The sequence below is a fragment of the Neltuma alba genome, unplaced genomic scaffold (genome assembly GCF_004799145.2).
Source record: "Neltuma alba isolate B1F8T4 unplaced genomic scaffold, ASM479914v2 tig00012505_pilon, whole genome shotgun sequence".
NCBI lineage: Eukaryota > Viridiplantae > Streptophyta > Magnoliopsida > Fabales > Fabaceae > Neltuma > Neltuma alba.
In genome coordinates this window covers 794,257-813,199 of record NW_021636973.1, presented here as the reverse complement: position 1 = coordinate 813,199, position 18,943 = coordinate 794,257, and the positions used below count along the sequence as shown (strand labels likewise).

Below are 18,943 nucleotides of genomic sequence, written 5' to 3'. Positions count from 1 at the left end.
TATGATATAGCTTTTCTAAATATATCATGTAATAAATTAATTTATTATTATGAGAACTTTTTAAGAATTCAATATTTTACTTATATTTAAAATTTTAATTTGATTTCTTAATTTAATACTCATTTAGTTCTTAATATAAGATTTATTTAACTAATTTAATTAGATTAAAAAAGTTATGTGAGCTAATTAATTATAAGAAATATTACATATTTTTCCTAAAATACCATAATCATCTTCTCTAATATTTTTTCTTTCTTTTTTATTTGATTATGATTGAGGAAGTATCTATGAGAATAATTTTAAAAAATTAATAAATATAAAGATTAAAATTAACTTAACCAGATTTTATTTCAACAACGCATAGAGTACGTACGTAAAACATATCGACGGAGAAATAAATGCGAGGCGTCACATGAAGGAGAGGGAAAACCGACCTGAACAAATTAACAACTTTACGATTTAATCGTAATATCTTTCTATCCACTCCTCACAGTCGCAGTTGATTGGTTCCAATTTCTAACGCCCCCCTCCACCTGAATGCCGAATTTACCACCATGAACATCATCAATCCACTGTCTTCTTCTCGATTCTTTTGCCTGTGACCCTCCCCCTTGTCATTCTCATGTGAATTCAGTCTTTGGATCTTCTTCCTCTTCTCTGTAAATGGCTGATGTTATTCGATTACGGTATCGGCCGCTTCGATTCTCTTCTCTCTTCCCTTCTTTTCCTTCGTCTTTCAGAAATTCACCTCCTGTTCAGTGCTCAACTAAGAGGGTTTTCCCTGTTTCGTATTCTTCTATCTCTGCTGGTCTTGCCTCACTTGCTTTTACACCCAGAAAGCGGTTGCTCTCCTTCAAGGTGATTTTTTTTATTGTTTTATTTTGCGCTTCTTTGCTTTATCTTTCTTTGTCCCTTTTTAGGTTCTTAATTTGTGATTTATCTATCCCCTAAACGGAGGTGTTCTTGGAATCAAGTAATTCTATGATAACACTTTGTATTAAAGTATTTTTTTAGCACTCATTCGCCTATCTCGTTGACGTATGGATGCGGGTTCTACACCGAAATTCTTGGATTTGTGTTGGCCAAGTGTGACCTCCGTCTCACTGAGTGAAGTAAGGACCACCAGTTTTCGACTCTGGGGTGACATATTGCTATTCGGGTTTCTTATTGTAATATTAGAGCTGCAATTATGGTTGCATATTGCAACTTAAGCCGTTAGAGTCATGTGCGCATTTGGATGATTATTCTCACAATTAAGCGCAGCAGTTGTTTAATGTATTGTTCCAATGATTTAATTAACGGGGGGAAATATAACCTTAAATTATGGGGTGTTTTATGTGACCTTTTTGCTTTAGATTCAGCTGTTAGCCAGAGTAATGTTCAAAACAGTTCCTGAGGCAAGGCTTGTCAGGGCTTTTATATGTTTTATGTTCTCTCTTGGTTTTCATGCTATACAGTAAGCTGAACTCAATTATGTGTCTGTGGAGATCACCACTGAAATATGCAGTAAGTTGAACTCAACTGCGCCATAGTCATTCTCAATTGATCTTTGACACAGATGAGTTTAAAATTCCTGCCCTTAATGCATCATTGAGGAATTGTAGATTTTAAGTCCATTTGCTACTTTTTGGGAGGCTGCTTCCTTCAAATCGAGATTTGTCCGCACTTGCTTCATCCATGCTATTTAGTTGTCCTCATGAAGGAAGCCTCTTGAAATGGCTTATTGGAACATTTAAACTTGTAAACCAATGATAATGATAATTGCCTTTAGTTTTCTGACCATGCTTTGCCTTTTGCTGATCAAGAATTTGTAAGTTATTTAAGTTGATTGTCTTGGAAAATATTCCAGAGGAACCCTTTACTAGTGTAGACAAATGAATGCAAGTTCATACTTGGGGAAACCTGTTCATAAAAAACTTGTGTCTAAAGTGAACAGCTGAATATAGCTTTGATTGGGTTTTCTAAATCGTCAGTCTAATTTTTTTCGTACAATTTTTGAGTCAAATCTATCATCTATGGGTTACTTTATGCCCATTGTCCATTTCTAACAGCTTCTGTTGGGTTTTCTAAATCGTCAGTCTAATTTTTTTCCTACAATTTTTGAGTCAAATCTATCATCTATGGGTCACGTTATGCCCATTATCCATTTCTAACAGCTTCTGTTGTTGTTTGTGTACGCACTTCATTTCAGGTATCTGCAACTGTTGCTGAAACTAATCAGCCAAAATGGTGGGAAAAGAATGCACCAAATATGATTGACATTCACTCCACTCAAGAATTTGTAGATGCTTTAAGTCAAGCTGGAGATAGACTAGTCATTGTTGAATTTTATGGCACTTGGTGTGCATCTTGTCGAGCATTATACCCCAAGGTATATCTCTTACTAGTTCTGCTCCTGTCATTGTAGCTTTTAGTTTCTGGAGAATAGTTATTTATTTACTCCTTTGGTCTTTAATGTAAGACCAAACTAACTAATTTGAGTAGACTAAGGATGTTAGTTAAATTAGTTAATATGATATGTTTTTTCAAAAACCCTAATCATCTTTCTTAATTCTTTTCCTCCTTCTCCTACTTGATTATTGTTAAGAGAATATCAATTGGATTATTTTGGAAAAAAATTGATAAACATGTGAAACAGGTCTTATATATAGGACCAGCATTAACCCTTAAACTAGGTCCTACATTAAGGACCATTACATTTGTTTGCACCTTTGTTGATAACTTGTTCTAAAGAATGTAAATGATTCAATTATCATCCATCTAATCCTGATTATCCAAACAAAAAAATATAATGATTATATTGCCTTATGTTTTGGTTAATTATTAGTGAGTGAAATCCCGACTGCTGTGGATATCCTATAAGGATTCTTAATAATTGATTTTCCATACTTGTAATTGTAATTGTATTATTTTTGCCAGCATTGCTTAAAATGAATTAGATTATAGAGTTCATGCTGATATGATAGTGGCTGGGCAACTTTGTTGATACAGCCTGTAGGTATACCATAGATGTTCTCATTGTGATTTTGATATTGCTTTAGGTTACTTCCATAGAGCTTTTTCCCTTCTGTGAAAAATTGTTATTCAGGAAAAGGGATTTGTAACACATGAGAATGCTCTAGTAAAATGTCAATTAAAAATTTTATGGGTGCCATAGTAGATTTCGGGGATGGTGCTCATCTGCAAGTATAATTCCTATCCTCGCAAATAGAAGTCTTTGAATAATATAATGCATCTATTGAAGATGTGATTGCATGGAAATCCATTGAATTCGCCCGTGAAGCTTCTGACGTGTCCTACTTATTTATGACTAGAGACTACTTTAAGAAAATATAACTCTTGACTCAAATGTTTCTTTTTGCTGTCTTAATTATTGACGGAGCAGCTAAGTTTATCTACCTGCTGCTTAAATCATATTACAGCTGTTTTTGATCTTGATATTTTCTTTAATGGATCTGGCAGCTCTGCAGAACAGCTGAAGAACATCCGGAAATTGTCTTCCTAAAAGTAAATTTTGATGAGAACAAGCCAATGTGTAAGAGTATGAATGTGAAAGTACTTCCTTACTTCCAATTTTATCGAGGTGCTGATGGGCAGCTGGAGTCGTTTTCATGTTCACTTGCCAAGGTAATTCTTCTAACCTGTCTTTTAATGATAGAAGAAATATTATTGGAGAGATGAAACAAAAAGGTGTAAGAGGCAGATAAGTTTAACTCATTGGTGTAATACTGTTTCTTGCGTGAGAAATACCATGTAAATCCAACTATCCAATCCCAATTATTATTTGTGTGAGAATTCCTTGAACAAGCCATTGTTAGTGCCCTATAGGGAGCTCTAAAGTGAAGCTGTGAAGACTAGCATATTCCATAAGAACTTTAGGAACTAAGAAGCATTCCTAAATAAAATATGAGAATTTCTACTTCTGTCCTTGTCAACTGGAATTGTGCTGAACCAAAGTGACTGATCGAAGATATACTAAAGCCAGTAATCAGATTCTTCCACATAGTTGTGGCTGCTGAACGCTGTAAAATAGCTAGAATGTTGTTCTTGCTGTCCGAATAGAAGACTTCGATTTTCCTTTTCTTCTTCTTTTTTTTTAATTTAACATAATTTAATCGCGCACACACAAACATGTAAACTCTGGACTCGAACCCGGGACCTTGTCCAAGCATGGCGGATGGCGTTGCCAAGGAGGAGCTTACAAAGGAGGAAATTCATATGATCAAAAATTAAGTATGCAACTGGAAAAGGGAAGTAATTATTTGAAAGAATACATAACAGGAGAATTACGAGTCCAAACTCTGTTATCCAGTGTAGATAACTACTGAAATGGTCTAATAAGTGTGAAAAAAAGGCAAGCAATTCAGAAGCGTCTCCAAAATTCTTTTTCCAGAGGACAGAAGTACGTTTCAATGTCATCAGCAAGCTAGAAAAAGTTGTGGGTGGAAGCATCACGCAAAGAAAGTTATACAAATGAAAACTCTGATGATTTAGTTCTGCTTATGCTCATTAACTCAGTCTCAAAGTAAAATATGAGCGGCAACCATTGGTTCTTGTGCTGGGCCCCAAATTATGGTCCATCCAGATCCAGATGGAATAAAGAAACAGTTATTTTGGCATCCTACTGTGACTGTTGAAACTTATCTTTCCTTCTTGCCGGAAAATAGTATACAATTTGAAGAGAATGAGATGCAATACACGTTGGTTAATATTGCATTTTTGCACTCTGCAGTCTGCATCTATCGCTAGAGAATGTATTGTATTTTGTTTATTTTTTATTTTAATATTTTCTCTCTCGGGCAACAAGAGATTGTGAGGGCTGTAATCTGAAAAGAGTAACTGGTAAGATTCTCTCTCAGTGTGCTTGGCCGGCTGAACTCAGAAAAGGGATGAGCAAACGCAAGAAAACATAGGATCACTTATACGGCTATGCCTTTTTCTAGTTAATGATCATACTCGCCTTTGAGAAAACACACAAATATTTGTGACACTGAATATTGAATTGAATAGTGGTTAGATATATTATTATGTATTGAAGTTAAGTTACTTGCAATGTAGTGATCCATATCTGTTCATTGGATGATCAGCTTCTGGTTCTCTTGGAATTTTCTTTTTCAGTTTCAAAAAATAAAGGATGCCATTGAGATGCATAATACAGCTCGATGCAGCATTGGTCCACCTAAAGGAATTGGCGATCTGAAAATTGAACCTCCCTTTGCTCCGAAGGATACGTCAGCTGAATCAACCAAAGAATAGCATCAACGAATTGCGGTGAATTGTGTGACCCCCTTGTTGTTGCACAAGGAGAAACCCCAGAAAAAAGTTGCGCCCCACAGAAACTTAAGTAATGAAAGATACCTTCTCTATTCTGTATATTTACTTTCTTTTTATTTATTAGGAGTTATTATTCCGATCCATTCTTTATCAAATGATGATTGATTGTAATCCACATGGTTGAAAACTAGTGAACTTTTGGGGTTTTTTGTTTAGTATTTTATTTCAAAATGTATTCAACTGTGAACTAAGCGCAGCAGTACTTGCTCTGGCTTAGTTCTTCGGTTCTGCTGAACCTGACATGCAAATAGTATGGCAGAGTTATGAGATTTCCAGGTGTTTTCTTGGTTGGCACTGGGTCTGGCAAATCTGCGAGTCAGAAGAAATGACACACAATAAATAGATGTATGCATATGCATATATAATCTATACATGGATATGTATATGCGTGTTTTAGTTGATGGTTTTCTTGTGTTGGTATAGGGAAAAGTTCTTTGAAAGAAAGGAAAGGTAAGGGACACCATGTTTTTTATTGTGCTCGCTCAATGGTAAGGCATTTTATTGGAATGAGAAGGTGCTTATGAACATGGGAAAGATCTTTCTCATTTGCTTTCCTACGTCATACCACATATGCTCTGAGCATAAAATAGAACATTGGTAATAAAAATAAAAAATAAAGATAATTTCCCTCTTTAGTCAATTTTCACGGGCTCGCACGTATATATGTACTGTCAGCCTGAGGAGGAAATAGTGACTGTTTACCTTAGAAGATGATGAATCTTAATAATAAACCATTCAATTCACCTATTATTTTGCTCGTAACTGATCTAAAAATTTAAGTTACAGAATACATCATAAACAAAAATTAGTGGAGTGCATGCCTTTAAAATTTGACAAACAAAATATATTTATTGCTCACAGTTGAATTGGAAGCCATATGATGAAGAGAGAGTGAGTCATGCGATGCAACGACACATGAAGACATGCATGATACAACCTTCTCATTAGAATGTGATTAGCAAAATGAAATTGGACAGAGAGATCCGCAACTGTTGGGTTCGTTGAAGAAGTTATAACCTCGTCTCTGAGATATCATGGCTTCAATAATCACAAGGCTAAATTCTCAGAGGAAGACTTTTCTTTCTTTCTCTTTCTGCCAATCAAAGGTCTACCAAATAGGGATTCTGCAGAAACAGAGGAAAAGAAAATCATGACCACTTATGGAACAATCCCATCATCATCATCATCAGAACCCTCAAAAAGAGTGTTAGTTTCAAGGGCTAAAGAACGCATCCAAACAGGTCTTGGCACAAGAAGACCATGGAATGAAATGATCCAACTTGATCATTTCAGATTCCCTTCCTCTCTTTTCCAATCCCTCCAAAGAATCAACACCAACACCGATTTGTTTCGGGCTAATTATGTGATTATCATACTCTTCATTCTCTTCCTCAGTTTGCTGTGGCACCCCATCTCACTTATCATTTTAATTCTCATGATGGCTGCTTGGCTCTTCTTGTATTTCCTACGAGATGACCCTTTGATCCTTTTCGGCTACGAGATCGATGAGCGATTTGTGGCTTCATTTTTGCTGTTAGCTACAATTGGAATGCTTTTTCTTACCAACGTAACGAATAATGTCATTGTTGGTATCTCTGTGGGATTAGGGTTTGCATTGGTTCATGCAGTGATGAGAGATACAGAAGAAGGCTTTTCTGGGAATGGAGGAGAAGAAGAAGAAGGTCGTGTTGTTTCGTCAGATCCTCGAGACCTTGTTAAGCTTCCTGCTTCAACTTCTCTTGCTTCTTCATAGTACGTAATGTGGGGATTCTTTTTCACGTTCTCTTCTCCATCCATTCATTAGCCAAAGAAATTGAATGATTCTCATGTATCTGACTCACAAGTTCACTTGTAATTTTGTTGATTAACGAAAGTTTTGATGAGTTGGATAGCAAGCAAGAATTGATCATGATCATTAGAATGGAAATCACAATTCACAATTCACAGAATACACTTCATTTTGATAGTTGGAAGTTGAACAGGCCAGATGGTTGATAATTCTAACGATTTCTTGAAGTGTAAGATGAAGATATCTCCTATGTCATCCTTAATATGTAAAATTATATCAGCATAATTTCTATTGTTTTAGATGAACAATTTGAAGACTTATTGGTTCTAACAAATCACTGTACAGCTAATTGTTCTCACCTTTCAATTCCTACAAATGTTTTACAGACATCAGTGTAATTTTTGTTGATCACTTGTGCTTCTTTTTGGTTAACAATATATGTAAACATTTAGTTGCTGATAGAGCATATGATACTGTGTTATTCATGGAACTGACCTCATCTAATAGGATAATGCTTGTTGCTGCTGCTGCTGCTGTTCCTACGTTTCTTTCTTGCTTTGGAGATAACATGAGGTGACAAACGACACGTGAAGATTACATGATTATAAGATAAAAACCACAAGTAGGCCATACGTATTACCAGCAAATATTGGTGGAAAATTGGAAGATTAAGAATTCCAAAATTATTGTGCTTTCTTAGCGGTGAAGATCCCTACGTCAGTAAAGAAACTCAAACATAAAGCTCTTGTGGGAAATGGGACTGATCTTTACCGGACCAACTTTTGTTGATCATTTTTGTGCTTCTTTCTTGCTTTTGACATTAGATGAGCATCAGATAAAAATCACAAGTAACCCATACATAGCACCAGCAAAAATAGGTGGAAAATTAAAAGATTCCAAACATTATTGCAGCAGACATTTCTATGCATGTTTTAGAGACTTTTTTACGTCACTTTTAGGGAAACGTAAACTCAGGTAATGTAGTAAGGTTATCCACGTTTGTTTTAAAAAAAATGTGCACAAGACTTTTCACATTTGTTCAGTTAAATATAATAATAGATGTAGAAAAGTCTTTCTACAACTGTTCCCAATGTAGAAACACTTTCCCTACGATAGAATTTAAAAAATGCCACTAATTTTAGCTTCTACATTTGGGTTTAGTAGAACAAACGACGTATAGTGACTTGAAATGTATTTCTTATAAGGGAGAATTACAATCAAGTCTCACAGAAAAGAAATAATTACTAAAAGGTCCCAATAACAATCTAAACAGCCTGTAATGACAAGTCATTATTGGAGAATAAAAACCTCTGGGACTTGTTTTGTTATTTTTTTCCTTCTATGAGACTTGATTGTAATCCTCCCTTCTTATAATAGTGATAGCATTTTGCATTGTTCATGTACTAAAATTATTGTGCTTGCTTAGAGGTGAAGTAAAAGTGCTGTCCTACACTACAAATTGGCACTTGCTACATGGTAAAAGCAAGTCTCTGAAGATAATCAAAAGCAATTTCGGCATAAAAGGGGAAAAAAATGCCATCAATTTTTTTTTTGTTCATGCTGACACATCTTTACCACTTAGTCCCCTGTTCAACAAAGCCATCAATTTTCTTTATAACCTGAGTTGCTTCAGTGACTAGGAAAAAGAAAATACTTTTTGTTAAGTGCCTCTCACTCTGGATGAAGATTCTTAGCTAAGGAAAGTGGGGTTTCTTTATTCTTCACATACAGCTTGTAAATCCATTTTGGATATATAAGAAGAAAAAGAAAGTGTTCCGTTATGATAAGAATAATGAACTCAGTGCTCAAACTTTATCCACAAAACAATGGTGGAATTTATTTGACAATAGTGATTTCGATAAACACAAGTTATCATACTCCACAAGTTGCTTATGGCTTGGAAATATATGGATGGGTCTATTTTTTTTTTTCCCTGTACAAATATCAAAGTGGGTATATAACCTGAGTTGCTTCAATGACTAGGAAAAAGAAAATACTTTTTGTTAACTGCCTCTCACTCTGAATGAAGATTCTTAGCTAAGAAAAGTGGGGTTTCTTTATTCTTCACATACAGCTTCTGAATTCATTTTGGATATATAAGAAGAAGAAAAAAGTATTTCGTTATGATAAGAATAATGAACTCAGTGCTCAAACTTTATCCACAAAACAATGGTGGAATTTATTTGACAATAGTGATTCCGATAAACACAAGTTATCATACTCCACAAGTTGCTTATGGCTTGGAAATCTATGGATGGGTCTTCTTTTTTTTTTTTTTCTTGTATAAATATCAAAGTGGATATGAGAGATATTTTTAGGGGGTGTTTGGATGAAAACCAAACCATGATTTCAAAAGTGTTTTTATGGTTTACGAAATAAATATGTGGAGGAATTTGTCTCGTTTCGCGGAAAAGTGCTTCTAAAAAACACTTTTGATGATTGTCAAACATCCCTTAATAATTTTGAAATAATTTTAAGAGTTTTGTCGTTGTCAATGACTTTATGGCTATGAACCTCATTCTTGCTGGTCAAAGATGTCAAGTTTGAATTTTTTTTTTGAATATAAAGTTTGATTTTACTTGTTACTTAAAATAAAGGGAAAGCAAGAGTATTGCTGCTTATTTGCCTTTTGATGTTGACTCACAATGTTATATCAAATGCTTCCTAAAGAAGCATGGAAAAGGATGCGAAAAAAAGGTTTAACAAAAAATATATTGAAAAGAACAAAAGGTACCATCCCTTCTCTGCCTTTTTCCTTATTAATCTGTTGCAGCACTGTCGTTAAAATATGAATATAAAGATGAGAAAGTGACATTGAGATTGGAAGGAAAGAATACAATTATAAAAAAATTCAAAATGAATTTTTATTATAATTTCTTGCAAAGAGCTATCATATGATAGAGGTAGGCACTCTTATTGTTTAATAATTAATATTTTGTCTTTGACATTGCTGCCCCAACTCATTTTTCTTCTCATTATTTTTTTTTAATTTATTGATCCGTAGATGACATGAAAAGTATATTAAATGTCTGTCATATGGTCAACCCTGCAGACCTAAATGTGTATTCTTGACCTTTGACATGTCAGAAGCTTCGTGTAAATTTCGTGTTCCTGTAAATTTCGTGTTGGTCCCTGTTTATATATTAATGCATTTGGACATTAACATATGAACTTACTCTTCATTTCCATAATATAATATAATATAAGGCTTAGGTTAATCATTTTCACATACTAGGAAATGAAATGAAAGTTTAATAATTAAATATGTCTTAAAATGATAAAATTTTTCTATTTTATCCCTAAAAAAATAATGAAGTTGTTTTTAATGTTACATTTTTATTATCTCTCATTTCTCTTCTATATTTAATAGGGATAAAAGTGAAAAAATCACATTAATTATCCTAATAACGTCTTATATTTTGGACCATAATTTTCTTTTAACCAATGTCTTATATTATAGACATGAGGGAGTATCTATATAAGATTCACACTACCTCCTCTTCTTCTTAATATAAGAGTTGAATTACTAATTTGTAAATATTAAAAAATTAGTTAAGTTAATTATTTATAATAGATCAATATCGTTTTTCCTAAAATATCTTTATGATTCATTTACATTTGAATGACCCCTTGCTAATAACTCCTTAACATATAGTATCACTAGGGATTATATTTAAGAGCAAAATGAATAAATATTAGAAATAAAATAGATTGAAATCTTATATTTAAGATGAAATTGAATCTCTAACTAGTTTTTATATGTAGTATAATTGTACTTGTTGTTTCCCCTTCTTTAAAATTTCCATTCACTAATTCATCCGAGCGATGCTTTTCTCCTATATGCTTCATCTGCTTTGCATCAAAGGGCCCTTTGATTTAGTTTTAAATGTATACCGGGGAACGATATATTTTTTTTTTACCACACCAAATTTCAATTTAGTTTTAGATGCAAATATTAAAACTTGGTTTTGACCACAGCAAAAGTTTATATCTTGTTCTGATGACAAGCATTTAATACAGTTTTTTTTTAAAAAAAAAAACTCTTTTGATCTTGTTTACAAGGCATTTCAAGCATACTTTGCACAAGAAAAAAAATCTTAAACTGTATTAAATCTTTATTGAAATATAATAACTTTTCAACTTTTCTCTTATTTAACATATACACCTTTAAAAAAAATATTTACACTGTAATAAATAAAGGATAAAATAGTCCATTTATGCTAAAAATTTAATGAAGTGACTTATAAATAGGATTAAGAAAAACTTTCTCTATCATAACTTCTCTATTTTATCTCTAACAAGTTTATTGTTTCTAACAACATTCTCCTCCAAAGAACTATAAATATCACCGCATTTTAAGTTAATAGGTATCAGACTAGCACTTTCATTGATTCTACGTTCATTGTTTTATCTATTATGTCAAAAAGTTCTCTTAGTTTTTTCCTCGTAACTTCAAAGTGGTTTCTACTCCATGTGAGAGATCTGATCTTTTGATCACTGTTATTCAATTTCATCTGAGAGTTCCTAAGGTGTTGTAATCTTGAAAGAGATTGATAGTGTTGCAATCTGGAAGTTTAAAGTGAAAGACTTGAAATTAAGTCTTGAGATTGTGGTGATATACAAGTGCCCAATTTAATCTCAGAAGGTTTCTGTAGATTGGAAGTAGGTTCAAGGAAAGAGTTAAATCAGGATAAATCTTTGCTTGCATGATATCTTCTCTAATCTCTTTACATTTCTAGCATACTTATCTTATACTTTGTTTTTCCAAATTGCTTCTGCTGTCAATTGTTCTATTAAGTTTTCAAGTTTGCAAAAAATTTATTTGTCACTTTGTTCACCTTGTCATAGGTACTAGCCTATACTAACATTTGATTTTCTAACCTTATAATTCCTTCCGTATTTAATATAAAAAGCTAGTTTGACATTCAATTTAGTTATAAATATAAGATTTCAGTTCATTTTCTTTAATATTTATTTATTTTTTCTCAAGTAATTCTTATAATAGTTGCATATGTTAAGGAGTTAATAATTACATATAATTAATAAGGATATTTTACAGAAGATAAAATCTATTTACTACAAATAACTAACTTTCTTAATCTCTCCAAATTAATCAACTAAGTCTTATATTTAAGTATTAGAGGTAGTAGAATATTTTAAGTTGCCCCTTATTTTTTTTAAAAAAATTAAACTTTTCAGTCTCCTCACCTTAATACGATTAGTTTCAAATAATGATTTTTTTTACCAATTATTATTGTTTTGAAAATTAAACTTAATACTCCATCCCTTTCTTAATATAAGAGCTATTTCACTAATTTGAGTAGATTAAAAAAATTAGGTAAGCTGGTTATTTATAATAAATGGGTATTATCTTCGCTAAAATATCCTTATTAATCATGTGTATTAGTTAGAACTAACATTTGATGAAACATTTAACATGTGTAACTACTACAAGAACTATTTTAAGAAAAAATGAATAAATATGATAGGCAAAGTAGATTAGAATTTTATACTTAGGATCAAATTAAATATTAAATTAATTCATATATTAAGAAACGAAAGTAGTATGTCACTCTTTGAAAATATTTTGCCAATGTTTAAAATTTTAGTGTCAGCATTTTTGTTAATAGCATTGAAGTTAAAGAGCTAAAAAAACAGTCAAAAAATTAAGAAACCAAACTAAATTCTTATATAAAATTAAAGGGATAATTAATCTCCAGGTCCTTATAGTTTTATTTGATTTTTAATTAGGTCTTTATAAAATTTTTTCTTTTTATCAGCTCCTTTTACTTTTGTGTATTTTTAATTAGGTCCTTCTATTTTGTTTTCTTTTTATCATGTCCTTATAGTTTCACTTATTTTTTAATTAGGTGCTTTGTAGTTTTTGAAAAATTATTTATTAACTTTATTCTTTAAAATTAATTTCATTTTTAAATTAATAATTATATAATTGGACAAAATAATTAATATAATCATTTAGTAATTAATAAAGAATCAGAATAATAATTATACTTAAATATAAATTATTTATAATCATATTTTAATTTTAGAAAAATTTATTATTATAATTTGAATTTTATAATTATAAAAATTTGAAAGAAAATAAATAATATATTTGTTTAACTAAAAATTTAAAAGAATATTAACATAAGATTGTTACAATAATTTATTATTTTTGAAATGTTATTATTTGTAAAATAAAAAATAAAAACTACAAGGACCTAATTAAAAACAAAGTAAAACAATAAGGACCTGATAAAAAGAAAAAAATTATAAGGACTTGATTAAAAATATATAAAAGTATAAGGACCTGATAAAAAGAAAAAAAATTGTAGGGACCTGATTAAAAACCAGTTAAAACTATAAGGACTTATATATTAATTATCCCAAAATTAAATAATTAAAAGCACATCTTTACAGTTTATAATTTGATCCATTAATAATTGAAAAAGGTGCAGGCCACCAATTGGATTTTAAAGCGACGAGGTCTAAAATAGTGTGGTCGCTCATTTGCCTTTTGATATGCTGACTCTGAAATGAACGATGTCAGGTCCTTCCTAAAGAAGCAAATAAAAATAATTTTTTAAAAAAAGAAGTTTCATCCCAAAATATTTAAAAAGCAAATCGATACCAATCTTTTCCCTGTCTTTCACCTCAGTTATCAAAATATTGCGCATGGCATAAAGTAAGTGAGACTGAGCATGACATGTCATGGCTGCATTTATCTTCTCTTTTTTGTTTCTTTTGAAAAAACTTCTGGAATGCATTCTGTACATTATATGAAAAGCTTTCTCTTATCAGAAATATTTCTACTTGAGGCACAATTAGAAGCTCTCTCTTATTAAAAAAAAATATTTCTATTTTAAAGCACAATTATTAGATTTTAAATCTAAATTATATAATTTAATAAAAATTCAGTCTTATCATGTTAATATGTGTATTAAAAAATTGGTATAGTAATTTTTTATTCTAATTAATATAATAATATATTTAAAATAATCAAATTAACAAATTTTATATGCTCTAAGAAAAATGAAATTTTATTTTCTTTAGGCTATCTTTTTTTCCAGCTTTAAAATATATTTAATAAATAATATATTTATAAAAAACAATTAATTTTATATATTATAATTTTTTATTTAAATAATTTTTTATTTTTAAATAATTTTTATAATATATTTTTAATTATAATAATGTATATATTTTTATTTTTTACTTAGGATAATATATTTTTATTTGAAATAAATATTATAATAATATATTTTATGGGCAGGAGTGGAATATTAAAAAAACCATAAGGGCATAATGGTCCAAAATTTTGGCTCCCCTCCAAAAACCCCCAATTTGGAGGGGAGCCAAAATGGGGGAGGGGAGGGGAGGGGAGGGGAGGGGAGGGGAGGGGACATTTTAGCTTCCCTCCCCTCCAAAATTTTTAACCAAATGAGGGGAGAGGCTCATTTTCCCTCCCCTCCCCTCCAACCAAACACACCCTTAAATGAGAATTTGAACCTCGACTCTAACCAAGACTAGATTGTTATCACTAGACTTAATTCTTGTTAGTTATGCAAGACTTTCTTTAGAAAAGCTAATTAGTCATTTGCTAAAGAGAATAAAAATAAAAAAGTAGCACTCTAATTCACCAAAAGATAGCACTTTATATACTTGTACTCTAATTGTGTTCTTTTATTCTCTATAGTTTATTTTCTTGGTTTCCCATCCATTTAATTTGCTCAAATTGCAACATTACTCCTTTTATTTTGAAAAATACCTAGGAGGACCAAGCGTTGGCCCAAACAGTTTTAATTTAATTGAGATGAACTTGACACTATTAAATCCGTCATATGACTACTTGGAGAAAAATATTAAATCACCTAATCAAAAATTTGATTTGAATGACAAACAGGAAAAAAAAGACCACGACAACAACAATGCACAAGAGAATGGGTGAGGGGCATTGTAGAAGCATTAGGGTATTGATCTCAATGAAATTAACTAATAGGGTGTGGATCAGTTGATTGTAGTTTTAAAGTGAAGAGACTAATGTTTTAAGTAGAGCAGATAAAATAGGATTGAGCCTACTGAAAGAAGTTAGTATCTCACAACATAATAAATTAAGATTTAAATTCTCATTACCCACGTTTAGTATTAATAGTGTCACGAATAGAATTACGTCTTATATGAGCATATTTGTGCTTATAAAAAAAAAAGATGAAAAACCACAAAATTAAAGTACAGAGATTAAAAACAAAACACAAGTAAAGTAAAAGCATGTGTAATACTACCTCCGGTTCTTAATATAAGACTTCATTTGACTTTTATTTTGGTCCCAAATATAAAATCTCAATCTACTTTGTCTCTTATATTTCTCTGTTTTTTTAAGATAATCCTTCTAATAATAATAGGTATATCCAATAAATTTAATTAGCAATGATATTTTAAAAAGGACAACATATATTTATTACAGATAATTAATTTATTTTTTTTAATTTACTCAAATTAGTAAACTAATTTTAATATTTAAGACCGGAGGTAGTAACATTTTTCCATAAAACATACTTTCCTTATCACATTTTTCTTATGCTCGAATTCCTTTGTCATTTTCTATATAACAAGCCCAATCTTAAAGGTATTTATATGGGATGGGGGGGGGGGGGAAATATCATGCTAAGCCTCTGTTTCAGAACGGATGATTTTTTTGCTGTACAGCAGAAAAATCAAATCGAATTTCACACTCATTATTCAACTGATACATCATCATCACTGAAAGAATCATTGGCCACATGCTACCTCCAACATGAAAACAAGAAGCAGAACAACTGAATAAGAAACAAGAATTCGTACCAAAGTTAACCCCAAAAAGGAGGGGAAAAAACAAAAGGAAAATGATTTGATACCACTTTGCGCCAAAAGAACAGTAAACCAGAAGGTAGAAAGATAGAAAGAAGGAAACTTCCAAAATATTAACAATGGGCAATGGCAGATGTTCATAAAGTTTAAACACCAATAAATTCAAAACCACAATATATAAAATACATAATCAAAGACATAAACATATATCACAGAAGGATTGAGCTGTGTTATTAAATTTGCTGGAACTACAGAGGCAACAAAGAGATGGATTATTATACACCGTCCATGAGCTTCCACCTAACGTGACAACTTGAGAAGCTCATATGATTTTTCACAATAGACCCCCTCCACCCTATTCTTGTCCTTATCATCCTACAATCAGCTTGCTTAGGTACACAATATATATGTATATAGTGAAATTTCATATAAAATTTCAGAAGGGTCACATCAAACAAGCTGTTATTTTTTAGAATTCAGTTTCTCTTCTGATTTTTGTCTCCCTCTAATCTCTGAAAGAAGATACTAGTACTGCGTATGGATACAAAGAGTACTAGCATCTAGCAATATGAGAACACAAAAGGAGACAAAGATCAGAAGAAAAATCTGAAACAGAGGATTTTAGATGTTTGATTTTAGAAGATGAGGTACATGGATTTAATGAAGTTGAATTCAAAGTACCGATACTATTCTAAAGAAAGAATAGCATCAATTCTTTGCATTTAACTCCAATAATTTCAGATATCCTCAGATGATTCATGATCTGGATTACGTATTTCAATTAGCTGATTTAAACATTACTAAGCGCAAAAGAATGTCTTGAACTGACATTTTGATGAAATTGACTGTAACAGTAGCTTCGCTGTTTGTTCCTGTTTCACCACTGCTTCTTCTTTCTCAACCAATACCGCACCAACGATTTTCTGGTAGTCGCCGCCGCCAGCGACATAGGCCACCAAGGCCGCCTGTACTGGACCCATGCTGGGGTTATACGCCGCCGATTCCATGTACGAACCTTTGTATATGTTACCGTTGGAATCAATCAGAGCCACCCCGGAGGGGGATCCACTGTATGGTGCATGAGATTTATTCGCAGCCTCTAAGGCCGCATACTTTAATTTCTCATTAGGGTGATACCCATTGTTACAGACGCCGGTGGGTGACTTGTTGATTTCGCCGGAGAAACGTAACCCATTGTGACGTGGCTCTAAGAGGAGAGGAGCATCGTCGGGGAGAAGATCGTGGGGACCGAATCGGTGGGAGAGAAACTTGGACAAGGGAGTGAAATCTTGTTCCTCATCGGAGGTGATGAGGATTTTGATATCAGGAGCGCCGCGAATTTCTTGGAAGAATTGGCGGCAATGGCCGCAAGGGGCGGCGGAAACGGCGAGGTAATCGAGATTGGTCTCGCCATTGATGAACATATTAGTGACGAGGAACTGTTCGGCGTGAACGGAGTGGTGAAGAGGTAGACCGGGGAACTCGAGGTTGACCCCGAAGAAGATTCGGCCGGAGGGACCGACGCCGACGGCTCCGACGTCGAAATGGGAAATGGGGGTGCGAGCAAGGGTCTGAGCGGACTTAACGAGGGAAGGAAGGAGCTGTTTCAGATTGAGACCGGAAGATTTGGCCAAAGATTCGGCTTCGGACGCTTCAATCACGAATCTAGGATGATCCATGTTTTGATTCGGAGAAGAAATTGAAGAGGATTGTGCTTGTGGAAGGCTAACAGATAGAGAGAGAGAGAGAGAGAGACGAAGAATTTGTTTTTGCAGGAAATCGGATAGTTTGGAAGGAAGAGGACGATGAGCAAAGCAATTTATAGAGGAAAAAAAGAGAGATCAGATCACAGTGCTGAGGCTTGTAGTGGAAATTCCAATTTTAAACTTATTTTTCAGTACGAAAGAAACGAAGGATGAATACGAAAATGGATACACTGTATGTGATGTGTTTTTTAGTTGAAAGAAAACGAAATCGTTATTATTATATAATATAATATTTTTGGGCCACAACTTTTGAGTATAATATTAGACGTTTGCTTCGGGGTAATTATCACTTATGATCAGCGTATGGATCTCTATATAATTTTTTATTAATAATTAATTGGTTCTCTCATGTGTGTTTCAAAGAAGGCTGGATGTTTGGAGTGTAAAAAGGGTTGGATCGGACGGAATCTAATGAAATCATTCCAAAATCTCATAAATGATTTATTTACATAATTTTTTTATATTTCATTAAATCATATTTTCCCTTAAGATCCATACTTTAAAAATAATTATATATTTAACAGTATTTAAATTTTTATTTTCCTATAATTTGGATATATACAAGGTGCAAGATTTTCTATATGTATAAAATAATATTTGTAGAAGAAGGAACCGCATTAAAAGTCTTATTAAGAATTGTAAGGGGGAATAGACCTTTGACCAACAAGAACTAAAAGGCATGGCAGGAGATTATTAGCAAGACCTTTTCAAAAGTAACATTATTGGTATATTTAGTCCGGTCAATACTCGTAAGTCATAATTAGTTCCTAAGATTGTTTATAAAGGAGAAGACGTACTAGATTCTAAGGTGATTAATGAGAATATCAAGTCATCAGCTTATGATTTAAGAGCCTTTAAGACCCCATCCTTACTCGTGATGGCATCTAACCTTTTCCTATCAGCGAGTTGTAGCATTTGGTTGGGGATTTTGTCTGTGAGATGATCAAAGATATCTTCAAGGATCCTTGCGAAGTAAAGCTCTCAATATACCACTAATATTGTTTCCATCCCTGAGATGGATAAGCAAGAAGTGTATGATAAAAAATTTCTTGCTGATATTCTTGTGTAAAGTTAGCTACAAGATTGTTACGAAAATTATCGGCACAAGACTCAAAACAAGTATGGAGAAAGTAGTGAGCCACCGGCCAACCAACGATGTGGTTTCATCCAAGAAGGTAAAGTAGTGATAATAGTATTATCATCCAAG

At 32.5% G+C, this 18,943-nt stretch overlaps 3 protein-coding genes across 3 annotated transcripts; 2 read left to right on the top strand and 1 right to left on the bottom strand.

The window, feature by feature from the left end:
- The first annotated feature begins 484 nt into the window (after positions 1 to 484).
- Positions 485 to 5,605, top strand: LOC114727635 (thioredoxin-like 2, chloroplastic). The gene is made up of 4 exons (XM_028914323.1): positions 485 to 858; positions 2,192 to 2,371; positions 3,463 to 3,627; positions 5,119 to 5,605. The coding sequence occupies exons 1-4, from the start codon at positions 664 to 666 to the stop codon at positions 5,254 to 5,256; spliced, it is 678 nt and encodes a 225-aa protein (XP_028770156.1). The 5' UTR covers positions 485 to 663; the 3' UTR covers positions 5,257 to 5,605.
- Positions 5,606 to 6,484: 879 nt separating this feature from the next.
- LOC114727641 (PRA1 family protein F2-like) lies at positions 6,485 to 7,237 on the top strand. Its single transcript, XM_028914330.1, has one exon. The coding sequence runs from the start codon at positions 6,485 to 6,487 to the stop codon at positions 7,085 to 7,087; it is 603 nt and encodes a 200-aa protein (XP_028770163.1). The 3' UTR covers positions 7,088 to 7,237.
- Positions 7,238 to 16,058: 8,821 nt separating this feature from the next.
- LOC114727695 (cytidine deaminase 1-like) lies at positions 16,059 to 17,753 on the bottom strand. The gene has a single exon (XM_028914398.1). It carries the CDS (start codon positions 17,647 to 17,649, stop codon positions 16,771 to 16,773), a length of 879 nt encoding a protein of 292 aa, XP_028770231.1. The 5' UTR covers positions 17,650 to 17,753; the 3' UTR covers positions 16,059 to 16,770.
- Positions 17,754 to 18,943: the final 1,190 nt, after the last annotated feature.

What these genes read in the sequence shown, in the direction of transcription:
- LOC114727635 (XM_028914323.1), top strand. Translation starts at nt 664, where the DNA reads ATGGCTGATGTTATTCGATTACGGTATCGGCCGCTTCGATTCTCTTCT. An exon ending in AGCGGTTGCTCTCCTTCAAG is followed by an intron (nt 859 to 2,191) that starts GTGATTTTTTTT and finishes ACTTCATTTCAG; the next exon opens with GTATCTGCAACTGTTGCTGA. An exon ending in TTTCATGTTCACTTGCCAAG is followed by an intron (nt 3,628 to 5,118) that starts GTAATTCTTCTA and finishes TTTCTTTTTCAG; the next exon opens with TTTCAAAAAATAAAGGATGC.
- LOC114727641 (XM_028914330.1), top strand. Translation starts at nt 6,485, where the DNA reads ATGACCACTTATGGAACAATCCCATCATCATCATCATCAGAACCCTCA.
- LOC114727695 (XM_028914398.1), bottom strand. Translation starts at nt 17,649, where the DNA reads ATGGATCATCCTAGATTCGTGATTGAAGCGTCCGAAGCCGAATCTTTG.